General features: G+C 39.6%; 1 protein-coding gene across 1 annotated transcript; it reads right to left on the minus strand.

Annotated features, from left to right (window-relative positions):
- Positions 1-278: 278 nt before the first annotated feature.
- Positions 279-25,885, minus strand: LOC114541191 (fibrillin-2-like). Its single transcript, XM_028561176.1, has 4 exons — positions 25,642-25,885; positions 20,555-20,683; positions 19,679-19,804; positions 279-722 (listed from the first exon to the last, which is right to left on the minus strand). The coding sequence occupies exons 1-4, from the start codon at positions 25,883-25,885 to the stop codon at positions 370-372; spliced, it is 852 nt and encodes a 283-aa protein (XP_028416977.1). The 3' UTR covers positions 279-369.
- Between the last annotated feature and the right edge of the window lie 237 nt (positions 25,886-26,122).

The following is a 26,122-nucleotide window of genomic DNA, read 5'->3' on the forward strand; positions in this document are numbered from 1 at the left end:
TATCTTTTTTTAAGCGGACAAAATTTCACAGGCGATTAAATTTTCCTTATAATTAAACCAATGAAGAGTTAGATTGTTTACTGCATGTATGTATATTTATGTCATATAGTCAGTATGTAATATTCTAGTAGGAAATATTTTAATTTCAGTGATGTTTTTAGTAAGATATTTATGTTTAGACCAGTCATTGGTGTCTTGGGATGTGTTAGTGTGCAGTGGTCGCATGTCACGCAGTACCGATATTTTACACTAGACGTCGCCGTTGTTTTCTGCAGTCGCGTCCCAATTATTATTAACTATGTAATTAAGCAGCAAGAAAAAGAAAATCTAGTCTATTATCTAACCCAGTGTCCTTGAATGATTGTGATCTCAGTAACAATCCACACCGACATCACGACTATGGTCGCAGTACCGGGGAGGATTATTCCATCCACCATGACTGCAATCCCAGATGAATGACTCATCCCCAGAGCATCGAACAAGAGAAAGCAATACAGGACCTACAGGACCACTTCCGTGGCCATAGTAAGTCTGGAGTATGATCTTGGTCGCTCCAGAGAAACCCAACTGACGACAGATGACGTTACCTTCATTGATCTTCAAATGGTCACTACCGCCCCAATGACACACTGTGCCCCAGCCAAGTGTTGGATGATAGATTTCCACTCTTCCACTCATATTGCTACTTGAACCATTCAATCTTATTATCAGTTCAGAGTTGGCTATAACATATAGACAATTACACATGTTAAGGAAAGACAACTTCCAGTTTATTTTCAGTCCTAACAATTTTGGTTATACTGAGCTAAGAGACATTAAATTTTGTTAAAATTCAACGCACATCACCGATTCGATAATTTATGTTTAAAATTTTCTGTTTCGTTGGTAACAAATAAAGCCAGCATTAATACAATCATCGTATTGCTACTATATAACTTCATTTGGGCTATATACTGTTAAGAAAAGATTAACATTAAATCACAACCAACATTCGAACATTTTGTTGCTTCCGTTATCATCCCTGCCTGCTGCCTACTGCCTACTGCCTACTGCCTACTGCCTACTGCCTACTGCCTACTGCCTACTGCCTACTGCCTACTACTGTATAATTAAAAACTGAGAAATGGATGCATGGATCATCCGCCCAACACACAATTAGAAAAAAGCTGTGCAAATTCTTAGAGCAAAAGCACAGATTTCGTTGATGATCTGCATGATGATGTTTGCTAATTTGAAAAGTTTATTGATAAATTCAAATTGATCTTGCGAAAATAATAACTGATTATTGGTTGAGCGTGTGGTCTGTACTGTGAAATATCAGACCGAGGCTTTTTAGTATAGTGATCTAGGGACGTAGAAGCGAGGATCGCGCAAAGGTCAACAACCGAGATACTAGCACAGATACAGAATATGCGGACCGAGGTCCGGACATGGGTTTTTCGGCTCCTCGTCAACCAATCAGAACAGCGGATTTTTAAAAAGAAAGTTTTATGATGATAAAACGGACACATAAAAACAGTTGCCGTACTTAGAGGCTGTTTACATGGTGTCGTTTCAGCCTGGCAAACAATTAAATGGCAAGTTTCAGCCCAGGCTGTGTTTCAGAATTATTTTAAGACGAGGCTAAAATTTCAGCCCGGGCTGAGTTTCTAAAGGCTGATAGTAGAACTATTTCGATTCTTTGAGCCCTTTAAAACCCGAAATGACAATATTATTGTTTTTTAAGGGACTATGATTGAACATAAAAATGAAAAAAACAAACAAAAAGTCATTGTCAAGGCAAAGTTTTCTGTCCAGGTTTAAGTTTGTTTATGATTACATGACAATCCCAGCCCGTGTAGCTTAAAAAAAGCTGAAAACTGTGCCCGGGCTGAAATTATTGTCATATAATCGCGAGGTACATTTTATTGGCATTTCGTAACAATACCGGGCTGAATTTTCAGCCCTGCATGTAAGCCGGACTGGAACTCAGCCCGGGCTGAAAAGACTCATGTAATCATGCAGACCCTAAGTTACTTTTACTGTTCTTCGCAAAAATCGCTAAATTTCACTGACTTGACAGTTTTATGCGTTTTCCACGTGGTTGAAATAATAATGGGATCAAGGTTGCTGACTATGGTTGTATATATTAACTCGTATACAAGCGTCTCTACAAAGCACCTTTATCTAATTGAGTACATTTATGTTTTGTGTGCGATTTCTCTAACCACAACATACACACATATAATTATGATGTATGCTAAATTTAATTTCTTATAGTTTTAAAATATGGTTAAGAACATGATGCTTAATAGTTGCAATGAACGGGAAATGGCTGCTAGTCAATCGAAATGTGATTTTGAAGAATCTGCAAATAACTATGCTTTCTAGATCAAGATCAAATGACAAAAAGCAGACGAAATCAGTATGATCACTAGCGAGTGCTTGTGTGCAAACTGATTTATACAAGTTCAGATATAGGTAAACATTATTAAATCAGAATTATATTTGCAGCGGCAGGGAAAACCTGAAAGAGCGTATTCATTCCGCCTCTTTATGTGCAGCCGGCTTTTTACCCCGGCGCTATATCTCATATGTATGACCTTAACGGTTATGCAATAAAATTTACAAACCAAATGAGAATTATTTATTTGCCTGAGAATTACCAATTGCACCAGCTGCGGCAGTTGAGGAGCATGGTCGCCTTAGAATTAATATAATGCTTAAGTAATTTAGCTTGTAGGTACACCACGTAAGTATTTAATATACTGCAAAGGTCTGCAAAGCTTTCGGTCCGTTAACGCGGGCCTTCATCAGTGCAATAGATACGATATTTCCAATTCATGTTGTCTACAATTAGCAATTATTGAATGAGGTTGAACATGATATGAAGAATTATGAAGCCGAAGTTTGTTATTATCAACCGAAACGAAGGCTGAGGTTGATAATGACAAACTGAGACTTGATAATTCTTCATATCATGTGAAAACCGAATTCAATAAATGTTTTATTATTTATTTAAAAGAACGAACATGTATTCCTCAAAGTTGCCGAACCTTTCACTTGAGGAAGCCATTGTGTTGATGTCTTCGCCATTCCTGTGACGTCAAACGTAGGATACGACTATTTATCACACTAAAAAAAGTTGTATCACACGTTATGACGTCACACGTTTGATATGATTATTTCACACATAGCTATTAGCCAATCACAGACTGTGAATTCTTTTAAATAAATAATAATCCAATTTATTGGCTCTCGATCTACGAACGTTCCCAAAGCTACAATTTAACGCAATGCATGACAGTACCAGTGGCCGGGACAGTTAGCATATTTTATTTATTTTTTGGGGAAAGGGCTGAATTTAAAAGGTTGATTAAAATTAATCAAAATAAAATATATTAAAAGCCTCAAAATTGATCAAAATTTGCTAACCACTACCAGTCTACCATACAAAATGCAACCCAGAAATATGAATGCAGTCCATGCAGTCTATACTCCGGGCTTGACATGCCGTGAAAAAATGAGTAGCGACTTTAGCTTTTTTAAAGAAAACAAATTTATTTTGACGGGCGAGCAGCAATTTGTCGACTTTGTTTTTACATCTGTGTATACATTCGTCGTGTATTTTGGGGGGTCAGAACATTCCACTTTAGTATAGCAGAATGAATTTTCTTTAGCGCATTGTATATATATTTGGGTGCCAGTATATTCTGGATATAAACGATACACAATACTTTTCATCACAACAAAGCTATATAGACGTCGGGCGAAACCTCAGACGATAGTCTGCCACTTTGGTCTTAAATATTCAACGAACTGATTATTCTTTCAGAGATTTCTAATGTTGCAAATGCAGAAGATGTACCTCAGGATAACGAATTGGACATAATAATGTTTATTGACTCTTCGAAAACGTGCGGAATTCTAATAAAACTGGCGAAAATGTGCGGAAATATAGCAACTTATATATAATCGAATTTTGTAATACGCTTTCTATCAAATTACGTAAATGTAGTATCAAAATGTTTATCAGAAAGAAGGGTTGACTAAAGCGTTCTCTTACGAAAAGCATGGGCCGAATGAAATTAGATATTTTCTATAGATGACTTAAAGGGAAATGGCAATATATTTGTTTATTTTCTTATTTGAAAAGCTTTGAAAACTATATTTAATTCTCTTTTACCGTTTTTTATATCTTGCTTACATCTACAAATATTTTGATCGAAAAGAATGAAATATCCGCCATCTTGGATTTTTGTAGATATACAGTTACGTCACAACATGGGTCACGCAATATTTCTATCTCGACAACCACCAATCATTTTGCACTCAAAACTATACTCAGTATGCTCTTCGAAATATCAAGTTCACTCAACACCTTTAAAACATCTACCAATCAATATTTGGCCAGCAACGAATACTTTTATATGGCTAACCCCTGTTGTGACGTCATTAAAACTACCGTTAATGAGATAAAAAATTATCCAAGATGGCGGATATTTCATTCCTTTCGATCAAAATATTTGTCGAAGTAAGCAACATATAAAAAAAACGGTAAAAGAGAATTAAATACAGTTTTCAAAGTTCTTTCAAATGAGAAAATAAAAAAGTATATTGCTATTTCCCTTTAAAAAAATTTCAGGAACTTAATCGCAACTAAAATCTTCAATCAAGGGCCGCGGAACCGGGGGGCACTGGGGCACGGTGCCCCCCCCCCCACTTTTTTAAAAACACCGAAATGTGCCCCTTTTTTCAAGCGAACGTGCCCTTCTTTGAGTCATTAAATGTGCGTTATTGTTAACAAAAAATACGAAACAGGACTACTGGAGTACATGATCTCAGACTCAGTAGATATTTGTATGTAGCAAAATGTTGCATTGAGTTTGTAATTAATAATTACGTAAGGTATAACCTACGAAAACTAGCCTTCGTTGGGCACAAGGATCAAAATCAAATATAATTATTTGTATTTAGCTGTCTTCGTAGAAGTCCGACCATTCGCATAATTAATTGTTGAATTGAAAATTATAGATTTGTGATATAGTTCTATATGAGAAAGTGGCCTTTTTTGTCAGTGGCCCCCCCACTTTCTAAATGGTTCCGCGGCCCTTGTGACTTCAATATTGTTGTGTTCAAACACTCAAAAAAGTAGAGGTACCAAAGAGTTTAAAGTTGTTTAATCTCAGCCATCAGAACTACAACTACGTAACAACAACGTGCAAGTACTCGCTCATAAAATGGTCAGCGTTAGACCAAGCGTCCAGTACTTAATGTAACACACAACACTTTCCCCCCCTCTTTTTATTATATAAAAAAAACGTGAATGTTTATATACATACTGTTATTCAACTCAACTGAATAATGTTAGCTCCACCACAAGTTCATTGCATCACGCATTTTCAATCAACCGGCTGGGAGGTCTTCTTTCGCCACGTGGGTAACGTGGTTCGAACACAGAACCTGCAGTCCTCTCCTCCGGTTCGTTTGTCGTAGTTGAATCACGAGTCTGCGTCAATTCAGCATCAGAAACCGATGACTGGGGCGATGAGTCCACTGGGATAGCGTTAGGCTCCGCTGGAAGGTCTAACCTGGGATTTTGACTAACCTCAGGAACAACTTCTCGGCCTCCCGGTGGTGGATTATCCATATCTGATGGGTGACAGGCGCGAATCTGGTCGATATGTCGTTTCCACTGCATGCTGTCGACTTGGACGGTATAAGCGACCGGTCCCAGTTTGTTTAACACCACTCCTCGAATCCATGATGGCTTCTTCGGGGTCTTCCGGTAATCTCGAACCATAATTATATCTCCTACTTCATGCAACCGGGTTCTTTTCTCTTCAGGCATTGATCTTTTCATTACTGATTCTCCTAGAGATGGTTTACACACGTCTAATCTCGTTCTCACTTTTCTTCCGAGAAACAGCTCACTTGGTGTAATTTTAGTCAAACTGTGCGGTGTGGTACGGTACGATAGTAAAAACGATGCCAGTTTCTGATTTAATGTACCCGATTCAGACTCCATAGTCTTCATGGCTTGTTTAAAAGTACGAACTGCACGTTCAGCCTCCCCATTTGAACTTCGGTGATACGGTGCTGATCTAATATGGCGAACTCCATTGTTTTTCAAGAAGGTCTGAAATTCTTCAACTACGAACTGCGGTCCATTGTCCGACACTAATTCTTTGGGAAGCCCAAACGATGAGAACAGGTAACGTAAGGCGTTGATGGTACTCTCGGCCGTCGTCGATTTCATCTTGACGACATCTAACCATTTGGAATGAGCATCGACCACGATCAAAAACATTTCCCCCAGAAACGGTCCGGCGTAATCGACATGGATCCGTTGCCAAGGTGATTGTGGCCAAAGCCAAGGATTGGCTTGAGCTTTCGGAGAATTTGGCAACTGCTCTCTACAGGGTTCACATGCCGCAACTTTTCTCTCGATGTCGGTATCCAGGTTTGGCCACCAAACATGTAATCTCGCAAGGGCCTTCATACGCACCATGCCAGGGTGACTTCTATGTAATTCGTCCAGGATTTCTTCACGATAACGTTCTGGGACTATCACACGAACTCCTCGGAGCAGACAATCTTCCTCGATAGAAATTTCCTCCCGCACACGATGGTACGCTTGTAATTCGCTGTCGACCTCATTTCGTGGCCAACCACACCTGGTATATTCCGTGACCCTAGACAACCACTTGTCGTTCCTGGTAGCGCTGGCCATTCGAGTGGCGGATATTGGTAAGCCGTTGACTTGCATTTTGTTCACAAGTTCTGCTTCTTGGAAGAAGACACCGTCCGACACTTCGTCCGATGCAGCGAGAGGGAAACGTGACAGCGTATCGGCATTTCCATTCTCTTCAGTTGAACGGTACTTGATGTCGAACTGGTAGGCTGATAGTTGGATCGCCAATCTCTGAATACGCGATGCTGCCAAGACGGGAATTCCCTTTTTTGGACCAAGAATCAGCGTCAATGGCTTATAATCTGTAAGCAAGATAAATCGTCGTCCGTACAGGTATTGGTTAAATTTCTTAATTCCGAACACAATTGCAAGGGCTTCTTTTTCTATCATGGAGTAGCTACGCTCCGCTGAAGTGAGCGTTCTTGAGGCATACGCAATCGGTCGCTCTTCATTCGCACAATCCATCTGATGGGAAATCACTGCTCCCAATCCGTGGGCAGAAGCATCCACTGCTAAAACCAACGGCTTCTTAGGGTCGTAATGAACCAACACTTCTGACGACACAAGATGCTTCTTAACTAGTTGACAGGCATTTGCACATTCTTCCGTCCAAACCCACTCCACGTTATTTGCCAAAAGATCAGTCAGAGGTTGAACCATCGTCGACATGTTTGGTATAAATTTCCGGTAATAGTTCACAATACCCAACCACGATTGCAGCTCCTTCTTGTTGTTGGGATCTTTGAGCTTCAACATGGCTTCCACTTTTATTGGGTGAGGGGTGGATACCCTCTTTGTTCACCACGAAAGCAAAATATTCTACTTCGTCTTGCATGAACGAACATTTCGACTCTTTAAGTTTGATGCCAAAGTCGTCTAATCGTTGTAATGTTAACTCCAAATTCTGCCTGTGCTCTGTATCATCTTTGCCCGTTACTAAAATATCGTCAAGAATATACCCGACTCCGCCAATCCCTTGGAGTATCTCATCCATAGTTTTTTGAAAAATAGCCGGGGCTGCCGCCACACCAAATGGCAATCGTGTATATCTGTATAGTCCGAGGTGCGTATTAATGGTAACCAACTTGCGTGACTCTTCATCAAGCAGTACCTGTTGATAGGCATGTGATAGATCCAGCTTTGAAAACTTTTGTCCGCCATTCAATTTACTAAAAATTTCTTCAGCTGTGGGCAGTGGATACTCTGGAACATCGAGTATCGGATTGATTGTGACCTTATAATCACCACAAATACGCACCGTGTTATCAGGCTTTAATACGGGTACAATTGGCGTAGCCCATTCTGAACTATCCACCTTTTCCAAAACTCCCTCTTTCTCCAACCGAAACAGTTCATCTGCAATTTTGTCCTTAAGTGCGAACGGTACGTGTCTTGGCTTAAAGAACTTAGGCTGGCAAGTGTCCTTGACTTTCAGCGATGCTGTGATTCCTTTTACCGTCCTCAACTTGTCATTGAACACCGAGTAAGACTTCGATAGCTCTTCCAAACTTGGAGTTTTCACCTTAGTGGTGTAGTGAATAACACTCCAATTTAATCTCAGTTTGGCAAGCCAATTTCTGCCAAGCAATGGCGGCCCCTCCCCCTTGACCACTAAAAGAGGTAACTTCATTCTTTTTGATTCATACCCGACTTGCACCTCCGCTTCCCCAAGGACAGGAACTCTCTCACCAGTAAACGTTCGTAACATCACCGAAGAACGCTTTAATGGCATGGACTCTTTAAATTTGCTCTCAAACAGTTTTTCAGGTATTAGGGAAACCTAAGACCCTGTGTCAAGTTCCATTTCTATGGGGTACGTATTAATGGATACTTTGACTTTTATTTCTTCTCGGCCTTCTGCTTTTATGGTGTAAATGGGCCATTCATCAGATACATCCCCTTCAGACACATCGCCAGAGTCATCAGACTCTTTGGCAGCCACCTTGTTAACTCTTGAATTCTTCTTTACCACCTTTCCCACACTCGAATCATCTGATTTCTCATGTTTGCTTGTTGTATTCCGTCTTTGGCTACTTTTCCTGGGGCATTTTTTTACCAGATGACCAACATGACCATCATGACAATTATGACATCTACTCTTCTTATGAAAGCAAGCATCGGCCACATGATTTGGTTTTCCACAATGAAAGCATTCAATGGACATCTTGTTGCAACCATGATCCCTCTCAGGGCCATCACCAGCAAGCCTTTTCGCTTCTTCAGCTGCCATTTCCATGCTCAAGGCAACATCTAAGGCTTTCCTTAAAGTCAAGTCCGCCTCTGACAACAGCTTTCTCTGAATAACCAGAGATGACAACCCACATACAAAGCGATCACGGAGTGCATCATTCAAGAAGGCTCCAAATTCACAATGTTCACTTAACTTCCGCAGCCCTGTCAAATACTGGCTCACTGTTTCCGAGCTTTGCTGCTTTCGTTGATGAAATTTAAAACGTTCTGCAATGACCAACGGTTTAGGCTTCAAATGATTATGGATCAATGTTTTAAGTTCATCGTATGACTTATCCCCTGGCCTGTCCGGGCTGACCAAATTACGAATTAATCCATATGTTTTGTGTCCACATACCGTTAACAGAATCGCCCTTTTCTTCTCTGCTTCCTCAACTTTGTTGGCCACGAAATAATGCTCTAAACGTTCGATATATTCATCCCAATTCTGATCAGTGTAAGCATCGAATTCATTAATATTCCCGAACAAAGCAGCCATATTTAACAGAAGATTTCAGCCTTTTTCATATCAGGTACCTCACAATCCACAATCCCAAATCCTCGTGGCCACTGTTGTGTTCAAACACTCAAAAAAGTAGAGGTACCAAAGAGTTTAAAGTTGTTTAATCTCAACCATCAGAACTACAACTACGTAACAACAACGTGCAAGTACTCGCTCATAAAATGGTCAGCGTTAGACCAAGCGTCCAGTACTTAATGTAACACACAACAAATATGTAGATCTCTCGCACTATTGGTTGTCAAAACGTGTATTGTCTAACAGTTAGTTCATTATCTTTGAGAACATCAATTTTTTTTAGTTCACAAGTTAGAATTTAAACACATAACACGTAATGACAACCACATTCTATGTCTGGTAACGTCAACGAACACTTTTAAGAAACATCGTATCGACACCATCAATGCCCAAGGTAGTTTGCCACTACATGTTTAACGATTCCCCCCGGCTCCAGCTATTGTAATTTTAATTAAGCCGACAAACCAACAACATGAAAAGCATTCAAGTAAATTATATTGAATAACCTATTAAAAATGTAAACTTCAATTTCTTTAAACGCGTCACAAACTTTATTCACATGAATATTCATGAGATTCGCTACAACAAATATGAACAATATTACAACATGCCGTAGTAACTAAATAAGGCACCTTATACGAGTTACTTACAAGTTATTGTGACTTTCTCCATATTTTACTTGTTACTATACAATAATACAGTCAAAAAAAAACAAAAACGTTTCGTTGGCGCCAAATCGCCATCTTTTTGCGCCTGCGATCATAGTGCGCTACTTGATGTAATGTAATACAATCGTACATACTCCCCCCCAAAAGGCGACAAGGGAGTCTTTCTATAACAATAACTCAACGTCTTAAATATCGTAAATGTGTCCTAAGAAGTGAGACGGTTCTTCGGAGTTAAGGTTGTTTCGCCATCTCTTGTTCCAACAAGTTTCCTTCTAATAAACAAACCTTTCGCACGTCTCTTTGATACACTCCATTTGCCGTTCTTACCGTTACTCTACGAACAACTCCTTGCTTGTCTGGATAAATCTCTTCTATAAGTCCCTTTGGCTATTGACCTTATCGAACATCTTCGTCTACGATAAGCACTAAATCTCCGATACCAAAGTTGGGGAATTTCTTCAACCACTTTTGTGTCTCCTGCAAGGTTGGCAAATACTCCGTAATCCATCTTTCCCAGAATATGCTCGCTAGCAGCTGAACGTGTTTCCATCTATGATCTAGCCTCGTACTTCTCCAACTTTGCGTATTCTCCCGTCGGTATAGATGGGTTTCTGCGCATCAGCAGTATATCAAACTGGGGTTATTGGTCGGTCGTTCATGATCTTTTCCACCTCTACGAGGAATGTTCTCAAACTTTCGTCATTCAACTCACGGTTCCCTACTAACGAACGTAGGATTCTCTTAGTCGATCGTATGAGGCGTTCCCAAACGCCGCCTTGATGGCTGGCAGCCGGAGGGTTAAATACCCATTCGATTCCTCTACGCAAGAGCGATCCTTGAATTTTCTCTCGATTCCACAGCTTCAAGGCTTCGACAACATCTGCTTCCGCTCCCTTGAAATTAGTACCGTTGTCGCTGTAAATCACTCGAGGTGGTCCTCTTCTACTGACAAAACGTAGAATTGCGTTTATAAAACTGTCTGTCGATAAGTCCTGCGCTACTTCGATATGTACCGCTCGGTATCTTAGACATGTAAAGAGACATCCGAAATGCTTTGCCAATGATGAATTCTTCGATCTTGTCTTTGGTCCCAACTTTACATACAATGGCCCAAAGTAGTCTACGCCAACGGCCGCGAATGGATATGCTACGCCATTCTCGTCTGACGACACTCTCACTTCCGGTAACGGTGCCATTATCTGTTCTCCTGGTCTCGCGTTCTCTCGCCTGCAGATTTGACACTTCTTAAGGACTCGCTTGACATAAGATCTTCCATTCGTTATCCAAAATCGTTCTCTTGTCTTCGCTAACGTCTGGTGGCTTCCGATGTGACCGTTAAGGCAGTGGTAGTGTAGTATGATCAATTCGGATATCACGTTATCTTTCGGCAGGATGAATGGATGCATATGTTTCGAATCATAATTCAGGCTTGACTGGCTCAATCTTCCTCCTAAGCGTAAAATCCCATTCTCTCGGAAAGGTTTAAGTCGTGACAAACTGCCTTTCTTTGTTTCCTTGACATTTTCGGGAAATGACTCTTCCTCGACTCGTCTAATTATTTTCTTCTCAGCTTCATTTATTTCGGACACGGAAAGTGGCTGGATCTCTTTCGCAACGCCCTGCGAGTCTTTCTTTGCATTTGGGGTTTTCTCTAATTTCCGTCTGCGGAGCACTCTGATCAACCATGCAACGACTCTTCGTAATCTTTCCCACGAGGAGAATCGTCGAAATAGCAAGCTCCAAAATCGTCTTTCACATTGGTTCCACCGACTACAATTTTTTCTTTCTTTACGCCTTCTTCATTCTCTTCCAGGCTTTCGGCTAGATCTGCTGGTTGGATAGGCCAATCCTCGGTCGGCTTCTAAAGAAATTCGGGTCCTCGCTTCTAACGTTCCAATTTCTCTGTCTCAAAGGCTTGGATTCCACGCGACGCGTAGTCTGCCGGGTTTAGTTCCGACCTAACGTGGCGCCACTGACTCGGGGTTGACTCTTGTCTGATTGCAGCAACGCGATTCGCCACAAATGTTACGAATATTCTTGTTTCGTTCGCGATGTACTTTAAGACAATCATAGAATCTGTCCAATACATGGTTCTGTCTATTTCGAGTCTTCCTCGCAGTTCTTTCGCGATGGTCTTGTTTACGCGCGTAGCCAACGTCGCTGCTGTCAATTCCAGCTTGGGGACAGTAACCGCTTTGTTGAGGGGCTTTATCCGGGATTTCCCCATCACGAAACTCACGTGGAATTCTCCATTGTCGCTCACGAAGCGTAAATACGACACGGTACCGTAGCCGTGCTCTTGTGACGCATCTGCGAAGTGATGCAGTTCTACCTCCTTGATCTGGCTAAATGACTTTGGTTTGAGGCATCTCGGTATTTCATAACGGCGTAGGTTGGCTAAATCGCTTTTCCATTTTCCCATCGATTTGACAATTCAGTAGGCAGCTCGCTGCTCCAATCTAACTTTAATCTACACAGTTCTTGATTGATCTCTCGAGCCGGTAATATAAGTGGGCCAGCGAATCCAATTGGGTCGTAGACCGTCGCTATCGATGACAACACGCCTTTACGAGTTTTCTGCTCTTTCTTGTCTTCTACTATCAATACAATCGTATCTCTTTCGACATCCCAACGGACGCCCAGGGCACGATCCATAGGCAATTCTTCTGCTTGCAAGTCTAAATCCTTCACATTTGGTGCTCTGCCTTCCACTGGAAACTGTTCTAGGACTTCGCGCGAATTCGAACACCATTTCGTAAGTTGAAATCCTCCTTTCGCTAGGACATCCTGCAGTTCCTTGCTCACTCGTTTCGCTGCTGCTGAATCAGGAAATCACTTTAGGAGATCGTCTACATAAAAATCTCGACAAACTGCGTCCAAGATGTCTTCTGAATGGTCTTGGCTGTGGTCTTCGGCGGTCTTTCGCAACGCATATCCAGCGACACTTGGAGAAAATTTCGCGCCGAATATGTGGACAAGCATCTGGTAGGTTTTTGCCGCTTTCTTCACGTCGCCATCCGGCCACCAGAGGTAGCACAGTGCGCTTCTATGCTCAGCTATTACGTATACTTGATGAAACATTCTCTTCACGTCAGCAGTGACCGCAACACTGTCCACTCGAAATCTCAAAATCACGCCCAATAGTGTGCTGGTGTTTTCTGGACCCTGTATCTCATCTCATGGAGCTCATCATTCAATGAAACTCCCTCAGTTTTAGAGGCACAATCGAAGACAACTCTCGGCTCTTCGGGCTTTCTCGGGTGCCATACAGCGTGGTGAGGTAGGTACCACAGTGGCTTAAGCTTTGCAAGGTCATCGTCGGGTACTTCTCGAGCTGCTCCTTCCTCTTCATATTTTTTCATCACCTTGCTGTACTTCTCGTGGAACACGGGATTTCTTTCCATCCTCGATTTTAGATATTCTAATCTTTTTCTCGCTGTGGGCAGGCTGTCTGGGAGGTGTGGTGGGTTGTGTTTGAATGGTAGTCCAATCTGGTAATGGCCATCTTTCAACGTTGTCGTTTCGATCATCATCTGCTTCGCCACTCGATCCTCAACAGACATGCTTTCTTCCAAATCTTCATTAATGTCGTCAAACTCTGCGTTAAACATACGGTCTAGTTTATGATCCAATGTATCATATTCTGAGCTAGTGAGACTGACCGAGACGCTTTCATCCTCGGCATTTCCCATCGGGCCATATACTGTCCATCCCAAAGGCGTTTTGACCGCACATGGTTCTCCTTTCTCACCATCCCGTCTATCAAGGCAGCTATCAATGATATCTGGCCGATCGCTACCAATTAATATTGTGATGTGCTTATCGTTGGTTTCTGGCAAAACCAAGTCTCGTAAATGTCGCCACTCCTTGAGTTCATCATTATCAGCTACGTGCTTTGGGGTCACTGGCAAACTATCGGTAGTCAATACATTCTCTAACTCGAACTTCTCACCGCCCGATAGTGATTCTATGTTCAATCGTACTTCATAGCCGATCCGTTCTTGCTCGCAATTCACCGTAGTCATCGTATACCTTACTGGCTTAGCATTCTCTACTGAAAGTTCTCGAACAAGGCTCTCTAAGCAAAGTGTCGCATCCGAACCGCTGTCTAAAAACGCATGTGTGACAAACTCTTTCTCCCTGGTGGGAACACTCACTCTGACTGGGACGACCTTAAAGCAAACACGCGGCTTCTTAGCCTTGACGGCATTAACGTTGATTGGATCATCTAGAGGGCTTTCGGGCAATGATGCTGACAAATGCGCGTTGGTTAGCTTCTGTTTCTCTTCACTAGTGTTTCGTTGTGCAACTTCGTTCTCTTTTCTCGGGGTTTGTTATCTAGACTTGTCAGCGTCATCCCTGTTTGTTTGATCATCCTTCTTTGTGTTTTGTTCCCTGTGAATAAGGTAATGGTGACTTATCCCACAGCCACCTACACAAGTAAACCCGCTCCTGCAAGACTTTGCAAAATGACCTTCGTCCAAGCATATATTACAGAGCCTGTGTTGTTTTACTGTTTTTAAACAATCTTCCAGTCCGGCTGATTTAAACACTTGGCATCTCCAGACGCCATCTGGGCCAGAACACTGTGGACATTTTCGGAACTTCTGCGGTTTCTGATCATCGTCAAATCTATTCTGCGTGGCACTTGTATGGATTCCTCTTGGTTGATCATATCTGAGCCTAGTCGTCGGCAGCCTCTTGGCCTCGTTCGTTAGTTTGAGCTCTCATCCATATCTATTGTTGATGCGTCCAGCAATATTCTTCAGGAAACTCACAAAATCATTGAATGTTACTAGTCCCTTGCTTTTAATGATGTCTCCAGCTTTGTCGGCCCACTTTCTTTTCAGACTATCCTCGGGGAGCTTCTTCATTAGCATTACTATTACGTCTTCATTATCGAGTCTACTCGAGTAACCATTTCCCATTCTTCTGAGAGCTCTTTCTGAATCTTCTAGATAACGCACAAACTCCATCAATGCAACTGCATCGGATCTTTTGATCTGTAGCTCTTTCAGCCTTTTCATGTGGGCTTCAACAATCATATGTGGTTGACCAAAGTTTTCAAGAAGCACGCTTATCGCTTCTTTGTACCTTTGATCAGCATCTAGGTTAACACAGCTCCTAATTGCATCTCTTGCTTTCCCAGTACACTGCGCTAATAGCCGGGTGAATCTTTGTGACTCATCTCTTACTTGCGACTCTATGTTGTCCTTAAAGTTTTTCAGGAACTCAACATACTCTATGGGATCTCCACAAAACTTCATCAATTCTACTTTCGGTAAGGAAGGTCCTTCCTTAATTATCTGTGCTATAGAGCTCCATGCATCCATTTGAGCATAGGTTTCTTGCTCTGTTGCGGTCTGAACATTGTTACTGGGAATATATTCTTGAGATGTGGCATTCAGTCTAATATTCTTTCTTTGTTCCGTTCTACTAAGGTGAGGTGTGTCTGTCACAGATCTTTCTACCGGTGCACTGTGCTGCAGGTCTGACCTATGAGGGTTGTGTGAGCTTGGTGTCACATGTTGTGATAACATGGTCCTTTGTCTTGGGTCAGGGAAAGTTGTGGGAATAGAATGAGTTGGTTCTAGGTTAGGGTGATCTTGCTCGACATGTGGGTCAGGGATTAAGTTATGTTGCTCGACAGGTGGGTCAGGGATTAGGTTATGTTGCTCGACAGGTGGGTCAGGGATTAGGTTATCTTGCTCGATATCTATCCGAAACTCATCTAAGAGTTCCTTTCCGTCATCATCTCTATTATCAGGGGCCTGTTCCATCACTAGATCAATTTTCGCTTGTTTAAGCTCAGATTCTGCACTCAACAGTTCAATCTTGAGGTTGAGTTCTGTCTTCTTCTGCTGTACTAAATCTAACTGGCGTTCTAATTCTTGCTTCTCCTTCAGTGTTTGCATTTTCAACTTTGTTTCTTCTAGCGCTCTTCGCCTCTCAAATATGCTGCTTCTACTGGACAATCTGCTACTTCGGCTCTTACGGGATGTGATAATAAAACCAGATTCTGATGGTGGGTTTATTACTTTTCCACACATCAATCATGCAATCTAGCTGCAGTTTCATATCTCTTTGACCATTGTAATTATCAGTCATCAATTATCTTTTCTCTTCCTCTCTCTCATACTTCATGTAATTTTCATGACTGTTCACGAACTTATGGAATATACTCTCATACCTGTCCATTCTGGCCTTTACTTCTTCCGGTTTCGTTTCAAAATCTTTTATCGACTGCTGTACTCTACTTTGTTCATCTTTAAGCTCTCCCAAGCATCGTGATCTCTCACACTTTGCAGTAGAGGCTTCTTCATTACTAACTGTTGTCTCTTTATCGCTTTCGTACTGACATTTTACTCGGTTAAATAACTTCGAATGATGTAAACTTCAATTTCTTTAAACGCGTCACAAACTTTATTCACAGGAATTTTCATGAGATTCGCTACAACAAATATGAACAATATTACAACATGCCGCAGTAACTAAATAAGGCACCTTATACGTGTTACTTACAAGTTATTGTGACTTTCTCCATATTTTACTTGTTACTATACAATAATACAGTCAAAAACAAAAAAAAACGTTTCGTTGGCGCCAAATCGCCATCTTTTTGCGCCTGCGATCATAGTGCGCTACTTGATGTAATGTAATACAATCGTACAGAAAATATTGTCAGGATTCAATCCTCTTTTAATGGAGTTACATCTATTTTTATCAACGACGTTTCTTATGGAAATAACACTGTTCTTCGCCAATACTACAAACTTTGTTTACCCTCAATCTGACACAAAGCTGTCTCTGAATGAGACCAACACTACACGTCAGTAACATTATCCTGCCTTACAGCTTTATCAACAACTTTACTCATCAACACACATCTCTATAACACTTACGAATTAGGATTAAAACTGAGTAAGATCAGTAGCGCGCTCTTAATAATATTTGCGACTGAGAAAGACATATCAGTTTATTAAACCTTTTCCAACAAGCCAAAGGTGGGCGCCACCCGCCGCGCTGTATAAAGTTGCTTGAAGCAATCACAAAAACTGTGAAATTCCACGCAATACATGCCATGCAAATTTAAACACAAAATGTATGGGTTGTACTTTCATACACAATTGTTAATGAGGCTGAAGCAATCGGCAACCGTTTTGCATAATTACTCCAACGTGATGTAGTCAGTACCAAGCCATTCAATTTTGTAAAACTAGAAATTTATTTTCTAGTACGAACCTCTGAACTAATGAGTATTTTGGGAAGGTACAGCCAGTTTTGTTGCATAAACTACATAAAATTACGACAAAAGATAGGCAGGCCAGTTATTGCAATAACAATGTTATAAATAAGTGAAGATGCAATCAAACATCCAAGAATGACCTATAGCAAATTTGATAATATTCTTTTTTATAACAATATGTGTTTTAATAATCTTCTCTGTTGCGGAATAATTTACCCCAACCTTTTGTTTAATGTATTCCACAATGATATGCGATTTCTGGAGTTCTTTGTTATCTCGACACTCGCATTACCTTCGCCCACTTAAAAACTAACTTACAAGGTATTTTGCACATGCAGTGTAGTTTACATGTATTCTGTATAGTCACGAACTATCGTCAATTTTCCAAATCCGAAACTGATCGCGAAACTTACTTTATCAAATGCGCTGCAACGTGTGGTAGTCAGAACACAGTAATTTCATTTCCTCATGAATAAACAGTTGCGCATTGGCCATCACTTATCACTGTAAATCCCAAATTTAAATAATGCGCGAAATATAAAAATTATCAATTCGTATTGTTAGATATAACGCACTTTTATGCACTACCAACGCAATTTGACCTAAGACGTGATGCTGGTTGAATAAAAACGTCGTTAACTTTGACTATGATCTGATATGAGCCACACGACTTCACTGCGTTCCACAAAACTTAGATTGTAAGATGATTAAGTAATCACGTACTCATATATACAGTAGCTAACTTGCATGGAGCTTGCGTGTGGTTAAACAGAGAAATAGAATGAAGTATTAAAAGATTATTGTCTGCTGCTATAGATTAGTTAACTATGCCCTTGAGAATAGTTTACTTTAACTAAATTTTAACTACAGCTAACGCTAGTAGCTACGTAGCCAGCTCGTGAAAGTTAACTACGTTTTAACTAGCTTCAGTTAAAAGTTTTATAAACTGGCAGCCTCGTGCTGAGCGAACCCAGTTTGATAATATTAACCATGCATATAACTTGCTTTAGGAAATTATTTGTGGGTCAAAAAGGTGAGCTGGCCTTGCAAAATGGTTGCACACCTAGCTAATACCAATGCATGGATGGAAACAAACGATCTATCAAACGCACCAAGTTATCTTATAAATTTCAACTATATAGGGATAAACTCTCAAACGATTCCCTAGTCACTACTTCGTCGTTACAATACAAAAACATCCTAAACACATTCGATCGGAGAGCGCGTTTCACGCATGCCCTCTATCTAAACGCCAATGCAGTTTTCATGCACGCTGTGCGTCATAAGTTTTTATTACTTTACACGATCTAAAAGAGTATGTATCCCGTATATAGAAAATATTCCATGCAGCGAGTGATGTCTGGAACGATGTCACAAAAACAGCGAATCATTTTTCCAGGAACTCGATATCAATATCTTTGTATATTTATCAGGGAGAGAACATAAAAGCTGACTTTTAAGTGAAGAAATGATCGCGGGTATTGATTTGCAACTACTTGTTTTGCCAAAATTAAAGACAACAAATCGAAATAAAAGAACTACATTTTTATTCGCATATCACGTCTTTGCTTTTTTGTTTTTTGTGCAGTTTAAGTTAAGCAAAACCTTGCGGATGTAAACGTACGCATTGTTATGCCCATATCGATTAACTAGATATATATTTGCGCGCGAGTCTGGCCGGTACACAACTTCAAACATCGAAATCATACTCGCTTCAATGTCATTCTATTTTTGATATGAGGCAGTGGGGGTATTTAAAAAAAAATAAAGAGCTAAAGTTGCTAGAGTTAGTGACTTTTTTTTACATAGCGACAAGACAAACGAAACTATCACTAAGTAGAATTCAAAGTTTCATATTTCATTAAAATGTCTATATCAAACCCTGGCGTAATTTACTAAGTATTTGCGGATGAGATCTCGACAAACAAGGTTTTTTTTGAAAAAGAGAAAGTCGAACCAGAATGTCCGATATCAAATATCTGCACGAAGCGCTAAGCAAACGTAATATCTTAATTACGTGCCCAACCCTCTTTTTCACTATGGGACGATGAAAATGTTTATGTGCATGCTCCCGAATACTTCTGCATTGTACTTAAGACAACAAGGAACAACTGAAATAACCCACTCCAACACAATAAGCGCTTACTATAAAGCAAAGTTTCTCGGTAACATCATTTATACGGTACAATTTTTTAACGCATGGGATGCCGAGTTCAAAATTTTTAAAGCATTTTTCCTACAAATGTAATGTATTTCGGTTTTGTAAATTTCAATCTAAATTGTGGGTGAAACATGTCCGGTTAGGAATACAATCTAATACTTACAAAAACAATCCTTTCCGCTGAAAATAAACCCTTTCTCACACATGCTGCATTTGTAAGAACCATAGGTGTTTTGACATGAAATGAACTCCGTAAGATTGCATGAAGATGATGCACATTCATCAATATCTTAACGAAAAAATAAATATATGTTATTTACCAGATTGGAGGTCCGTATAGGGAAATATTTCCCGAGGTATCAAAAACAGCCCGAGGCCGAAGGTCGAGGGACGTTTTAAGACCGTGGGAAATATTTCCCTATACGGACCGACTAAACTGGTAAATAATAGTTTGTGCTTTTTTGCGGTCCAAATTCATATTTTAGCGTTGGCTCTGTGCTTTTAAATCTCGAGCAGCCTCATACGGACCGCACACGTAGCCAATCAGATTGCAAGAAACGCTAAAATATTAATTCGGACCGCAAGAAAAAAATAATTAAGCTACTTATGCACAGCAGAATGATTGAATAAAAATCGTATTTCGCTAGGTAAATGCAATCTGATTTTTTCACGCGTGTAAAATTCCACACACGGCTTTTGATTGGACCTAGCTATATACGATATTCTTCACACGTGTAATTTTTCCTATATCATTTTGGCGGCAATTTGTTTTTGCCATTATAAATATATTTAATGTCCCAACCAATTAGACATAACACAGTAAATGCGCACATGGACGTTATTCGTTTTCATAGCAATTTTCAGGCTTACAGTAATTAGGTAAAATTACAAAATATTTTGCAAAACGTTTTTCAATCATGAAATAGAGCAAGTTGTGTCAGTGCTCTAATTTTCCCGCTGATAGATTCCCTTATCATAATGTCACATTTAAAAACTCGAAGTTAAGAAAATATTTTCAGGAAGAATAAATGTTACTTACCAACACATTCACCGCCATTTGAATGGAACCCCTCTGCACATACACAATTGCAAGAACCTTTTGTGTTATTGCATCTTTCCTGTGGACGTTGACAGTTACAGCACGAATATCTCCAACATTCATTAATATCTAAGTACAAAATCATGATATATACTTTGTTTTAATTGTCGTGTCTCATTATCAAGAATCATAGCCTCTTTTCATGATAGGTTACTTTTAAATTAGGTTTGACATTTTGGTTGAACAAATTAATATTTGACAGGAAATATTTTATGGTCAGGAGCCGCTGTTGTTTCACAGACGGACTTTTTAATGGCGCAAATATTATTTTGCTGTCAGGACGCCTTTATATTAAAATGGGAAATTCTGAAAAGAAACGAATGCTGAAAGGTAACGAAATTAAAACCTTAAAAGGAACGGAGGAAAGATCTGTTGGATCAAAAATATGAAAAAATGTGTTAAAAGTTTAATACGAATTCCCCCGCGTTTTATTTCAAGCTCCGCCACGGCCGCATGAGCACAATTTCAAAAGCGAATGTAATAGAAAACAGGCTTTTTTCATAAATATCTGCCCCTTCAATAACGACGATGAGGCCAGCTGATAATAAGTAAAACAAATATTCAAAGTTCCGTGTGAGTTTTTAACGTACGGCGTCTTCGACGCAGCAAGCTAGTCAGACTCTGGTGATCGCGGTTTTGTTTCTTGTCTTTCTTGGAGGGTGGTGACTGACTTTGATATATTTGAAAAGTGCAGCAAGATGGAAATTATACTTTTCATCCACCATAAAAGTAGGGTTCATCGGTTAACTATGTTACTACTGACACCCCGACTAAAATCATGACTATACACTGACTATAACGCCACTTCTGTTTCAAGTAATCAATAATTTATGGCACTTTATAGCTGGGGGATTCAATAAAATATTACCATTTTAGGTAATTCCTGAGGGCAAAGCTCCACATATATACTGTATATATATATATATATATATATATATATATATATATATATATATATATATATATATTTATATATATATATATATATATATATATATATATATATATATATATATATATATAACAAGAATGACAAACTGGTTTATTCCATTAAAACTTTATTACGACAAATTTGTTTCGTATGGCAAGCAAAGCTTACCACACTCGTCAGGGAACAACTGATCGCGTTTATGAGCGCTATGAAATATTATATGCTCAATTCAGGCCTGTTGTGATAGTTCGTTGTGCGGTCGGTAACGTATCGGATTGCTGTCATTTGCTATACAATAAGTGTCTTTTTCTGTGACACTTATTGTATAGCAAATGACAGCAATCCGATACGTTACCGACCGCACAACGAACTATCACAACAGGCCTGAATTAAGCATATAATATTTCATAGCGCTCATAAACGCGATCAGTTGTTACCTGACGAGTGTGGTAAGCTTTGCTTGCCATACGAAACAAATTTGTCGTAATAAAGTTTTAATGGAATAAACCAGTTTGTCATTCTTGTTATTAACCGCTCTAGCATACGGTATTGAGCACTCTATACCTACATGATTTCGAACTCGATACTTGTTATCTTCACACTGATTTATATATATATATATATATATTTTTTTTTTCTATACAATTTTCATCGAATTTCCTTCGTTCCAGATTCATAAATGGTAAAAGTTCAGATGTTCGCTGAAGACCAACTGAGATCACATGCAGCTGTTTCAAAGGAAGCAGTTTTAAATCCTCGTGGATGTGATTTAAACATTAATTTTAGTTATAATGGCACGGTGCGATTGCACAGCCTTACTGTTCATTTAACACAAGATGAAACTGAAATTTAACGTTATAATTACATTGGCTACTCCATGTAAGTGTACAGGCTAAATATTTTCACACAACTTTAATAGAAAGAATTATATCTCATCCCTGGTGAAATTTCTACATTGACAGTATTCCTCCAATTTTAACAGGAATCTAGTCTCCACATGTCGATTTCCTTTAAAAGATTGGCGTCTTCATGAATCATACACACTGCTTACTACAATTAATAATTTAGCTGATATTTTCTTGATTAACATGGAAAGATTCAACCCATTCTACAATCATCTAACTACCGACCCTACCAATTCCTGCAATTGGTATCTTCAACCTACATCCCGCAGTGTTTATCGTGCTGAAAGAGGACATAAAAACTTTATTAAAAAAATCCTCTGCATATTTTTGATGCTTCTATCACCTTCCCTTTTGTAGATAATTTTATTCCTTTTATTACTTCCTTATTACTTCCCTTTTATTGAAAATTCACTCATGCCAGCCAGGTGAAGTGAAACCAAGACTTACAGACTTAATAAGGCGCCTCAATAAAAGGCAACATTTCTCCCAGTTCTTCCTAGTTATAGTATAAAGGTCAAAAAATTTTGGGGGAAATAGAAACGTATTTCCGCACAAAAAGTATAGAATTACTTACAATTTTCGAGTTCCGAAGTAATATAAAATAGGGAAATATTGACACATTGTCGGGGATGCTGCTCTGACTTATAACAAGAAATCTAGTCCCAAGATCGAGGCACTAACTGGTAATTGAAAGTTAAAAAAAGTATTTTCTGGACATTCAATATCAAATCAGGCAACAACAGAGTAAGTTAACCATACTATTATTCTTTTTGCTCGTTTTCAGTTTCAATCTAAGAACCAGTAGAATATTTGCCATGGATACAACGGCGTGAACAAGAACAACTCGTTGAAGCCCTAAGCACTGAAGAGCTCATAATCATTTATGTTTGTCAAACGAAGCAACTGGCGATATCTCTACAGATAGGGTAGCGTTTCATATATGAACTCAAAGAACAACTCAGAAATAATCCAAGATGATTTCGAATTCGTACTTCTTTCCTTTGAAAAAAACATTTCACAGCGATATAAACTTGATGTTTCCCGAGTAAAACGTACAAATTTTCTGCTCATAAGTCAATGTCAGCATTTCTCCAGCCTCGCTCTGCTTCAAACATATAACTCTTATTCCTTTCGAAAATGTAGTTAGCGTTTCTGTCATGGGCAATATCAAATTATTCATGGCTTAAGTAAATATTATTTTTAGTCTTCGTTTGGACACTTGCGTGAATAAAAACGGCAGGAATGGTGATACAGATTGTGATAGAGAATAAAGAATTACTTTAATGGTGGAGATTTTGTTTCATAATTAGTGCGAAATTGGCAGTGTGGATCATGTATGAGCCTAAAAGTTGTTTTCTGTTACTGAAAAAAGCAAAAGTTCACCAAGTAGCACGAAACCAGAACAGTTGTTCAAATTTTAAAAAGTTGCTCAAAAGTTGGCGAGCACAATCTGTAGAGGCCTAGTTTTTTTTCATGGTGAAATCAAAACGAGATGCAACATAGAACATTACCCCGAAAACTACGGGACAAATTATTTAACCATTGAATTTTAAGCTTGCAAATTATGAATTATTTCTCTTACACCGCTTTGTCTTGTACTGTATTGTATCCAAGCTCTTCTTAGTTATATGTCACTCTTCATCTTGTTTCTTCTCGTTTTACTTTGCCCAAACTTTATGAAACAGCAGAAAAGCTTTTGCAAAAGAGTTTACCAAATGACAGTTAAATTGCTGACGTTCTCATTGAAATACAAACTTTTGTCTTAGTCAATTAAAACGTTGTTAATTTTTTGCACCGATATCGATATAAACTGATATATAAATTACAACCAACTACTTTAACTAGTTTTGGAAATCATTTCCGACAACGGGATATCCGTAGTTGAAGGAATGTTTACAGTTCTCCAAGCACGACTATACCACGGACACACACAACCCTTGATCGAAGAAGAGAAAAAGCTATTTCTCACGTAACTAGCTGAGAACGATGGAGGTACTAAAGTTCTGCATGTTTCTCAACCATGTGAGACGTTTTGCTTCAACATCCACCATAGCACACAGGCACTAAAAACGACTGGGGTGAAGGAGTCATGTTTAACTTCAACAACTCTTTAATTATACTGACGTTTCTTCTCACGTTGTTTGGCGTTAAACGAGCTGGTAAGAGTCTGGCGTCGATGAGTTGAAGCGTAAGGATTAAACACCCTGACATTAGAAAATCCTTTTTGACATCTCTGCCAGTAACTCGCGCGGCCATATCCACTCTGGCATCGTCAGCTGAATTAGCACTGGATGGAAGTACTTCGCCAGTTAAAGGAGCAAGAGCAGGTTTAGTAGAAATGTCATAGGCCACGTCGTCTATAGCAGAAGCGAGAAAGTCAAGGATTTCGTCACATCGTCGATGAATAAAACCTCCTTTTAGGCACGACAAGGAATGCTCAACGGTAAAAGATTTTCCACAAGCGCAAAAGGATGCGAAGCACTTCAATGGCCACAGATAGCACATATGTAAACTGCGTCAAAGAACTCCCCTTTCTTGAGGACATACCCTTCATTAGCAAGTGGAAGTGTGTCAACCAAGCTGAGGATACCTTCAACTCGGCGAGATTTTTTTTTCGAATTCTGATGGATGATCTTGGTTTAGGGATTTTGACAGATGGTTCTTGAGTTCTTGATACCTGGAATAGTGCGCATATGGTAAGTAAATCTGCTATGAAACCCTGATACAAATGCAGCATATGCGGCTTGGGGCTCGAATTTTGCAATTCCACTTAAAACGTGGAGTTGCTGACACCATTTGCTAACTAAAAACAAAATGTACTTATCCTTTCCATCTTTAGAGCTAAAATATTCTCCAAGGTATACTTATGTTCTTCAGTTGTTATACCAACACCAGTTCCAGCGAAGATCTCTATGGCAGTCTGCTCCAGGTGCGGCTTCACGATCAAACAGGATTTATCAGCACGCAGATAGTAACCAAGGCGAGGACTATGAATAGCAATGTTCTCCCATCAGGAACACAATTGGACAAGTCTACCAGCACCGCTAAGATCATCAGCGAAAGCATTATGTCGAACATCACTAGCTTCATCTGATTTAATCAACTGCAGCAAGGGTGTAATGGAAACAGCATACAGCGGCATGGCTAATGGGCCTGTTTGATTACTTCAGCCGAAGTAATTTCTTTCCCACCTTGGACAAACAATCTTGACGCTGTGACATAATAGTTGAAGGTGTAAATTGCTATGGGAAGACAAATGTACTGAATGTTGGGTAACATGATTCTCTGGCTAATTGATTTGAACGCGTTTGTAGCATCCACCAATAACTTTGCATCTGTTTCATCTTCTGTAAAGATTACCAAAATAGCATGAACTGCCGCCTCACAGCCAGCTGGTTTTCTGGCACAAAGCTGAACATCACCTGCATTTTGCATTATTTGAGCCTGGATTGGAAAGATAATAGACTTCCCGATTATCCTACGAAACACTTCACCAATTCCGATGGGACGAACACCTGGCTTCTTATCCAATGGTAATAGGCGACATGCTAAAAACGGTTCCAAACTTGTGGAGTATAATAATCCTCGGGTCGTGCCGCTGGATGTTTCTGCAGAAGGTCCTTATACACAACGTTATTAAGAGGTAGAACTCACCTAGAAGATTGCCATCCA

Source organism: Dendronephthya gigantea, unplaced genomic scaffold (assembly GCF_004324835.1).
Source record: "Dendronephthya gigantea isolate DGI-Jeju-01 unplaced genomic scaffold, DenGig_1.0 000273F, whole genome shotgun sequence".
Lineage (NCBI taxonomy): Eukaryota > Metazoa > Cnidaria > Anthozoa > Malacalcyonacea > Nephtheidae > Dendronephthya > Dendronephthya gigantea.

Excerpts from the sequence above, each read along its gene's own strand:
- LOC114541191 (XM_028561176.1), bottom strand. The coding sequence starts at position 25,885 with ATGCAAAATGCAGGTGATGTTCAGCTTTGTGCCAGAAAACCAGCTGGC. Across the intron at positions 19,805-20,554 it reads AAATGGCGGTGAATGTGTTG|ATATTGATGAATGTGCATCA; the intron begins GTAAGTAACATT and ends TTTTTCGTTAAG. Across the intron at positions 723-19,678 it reads CAGCGGAAAGGATTGTTTTT|CCAACTCTGAACTGATAATA; the intron begins GTAAGTATTAGA and ends TATATGTTATAG.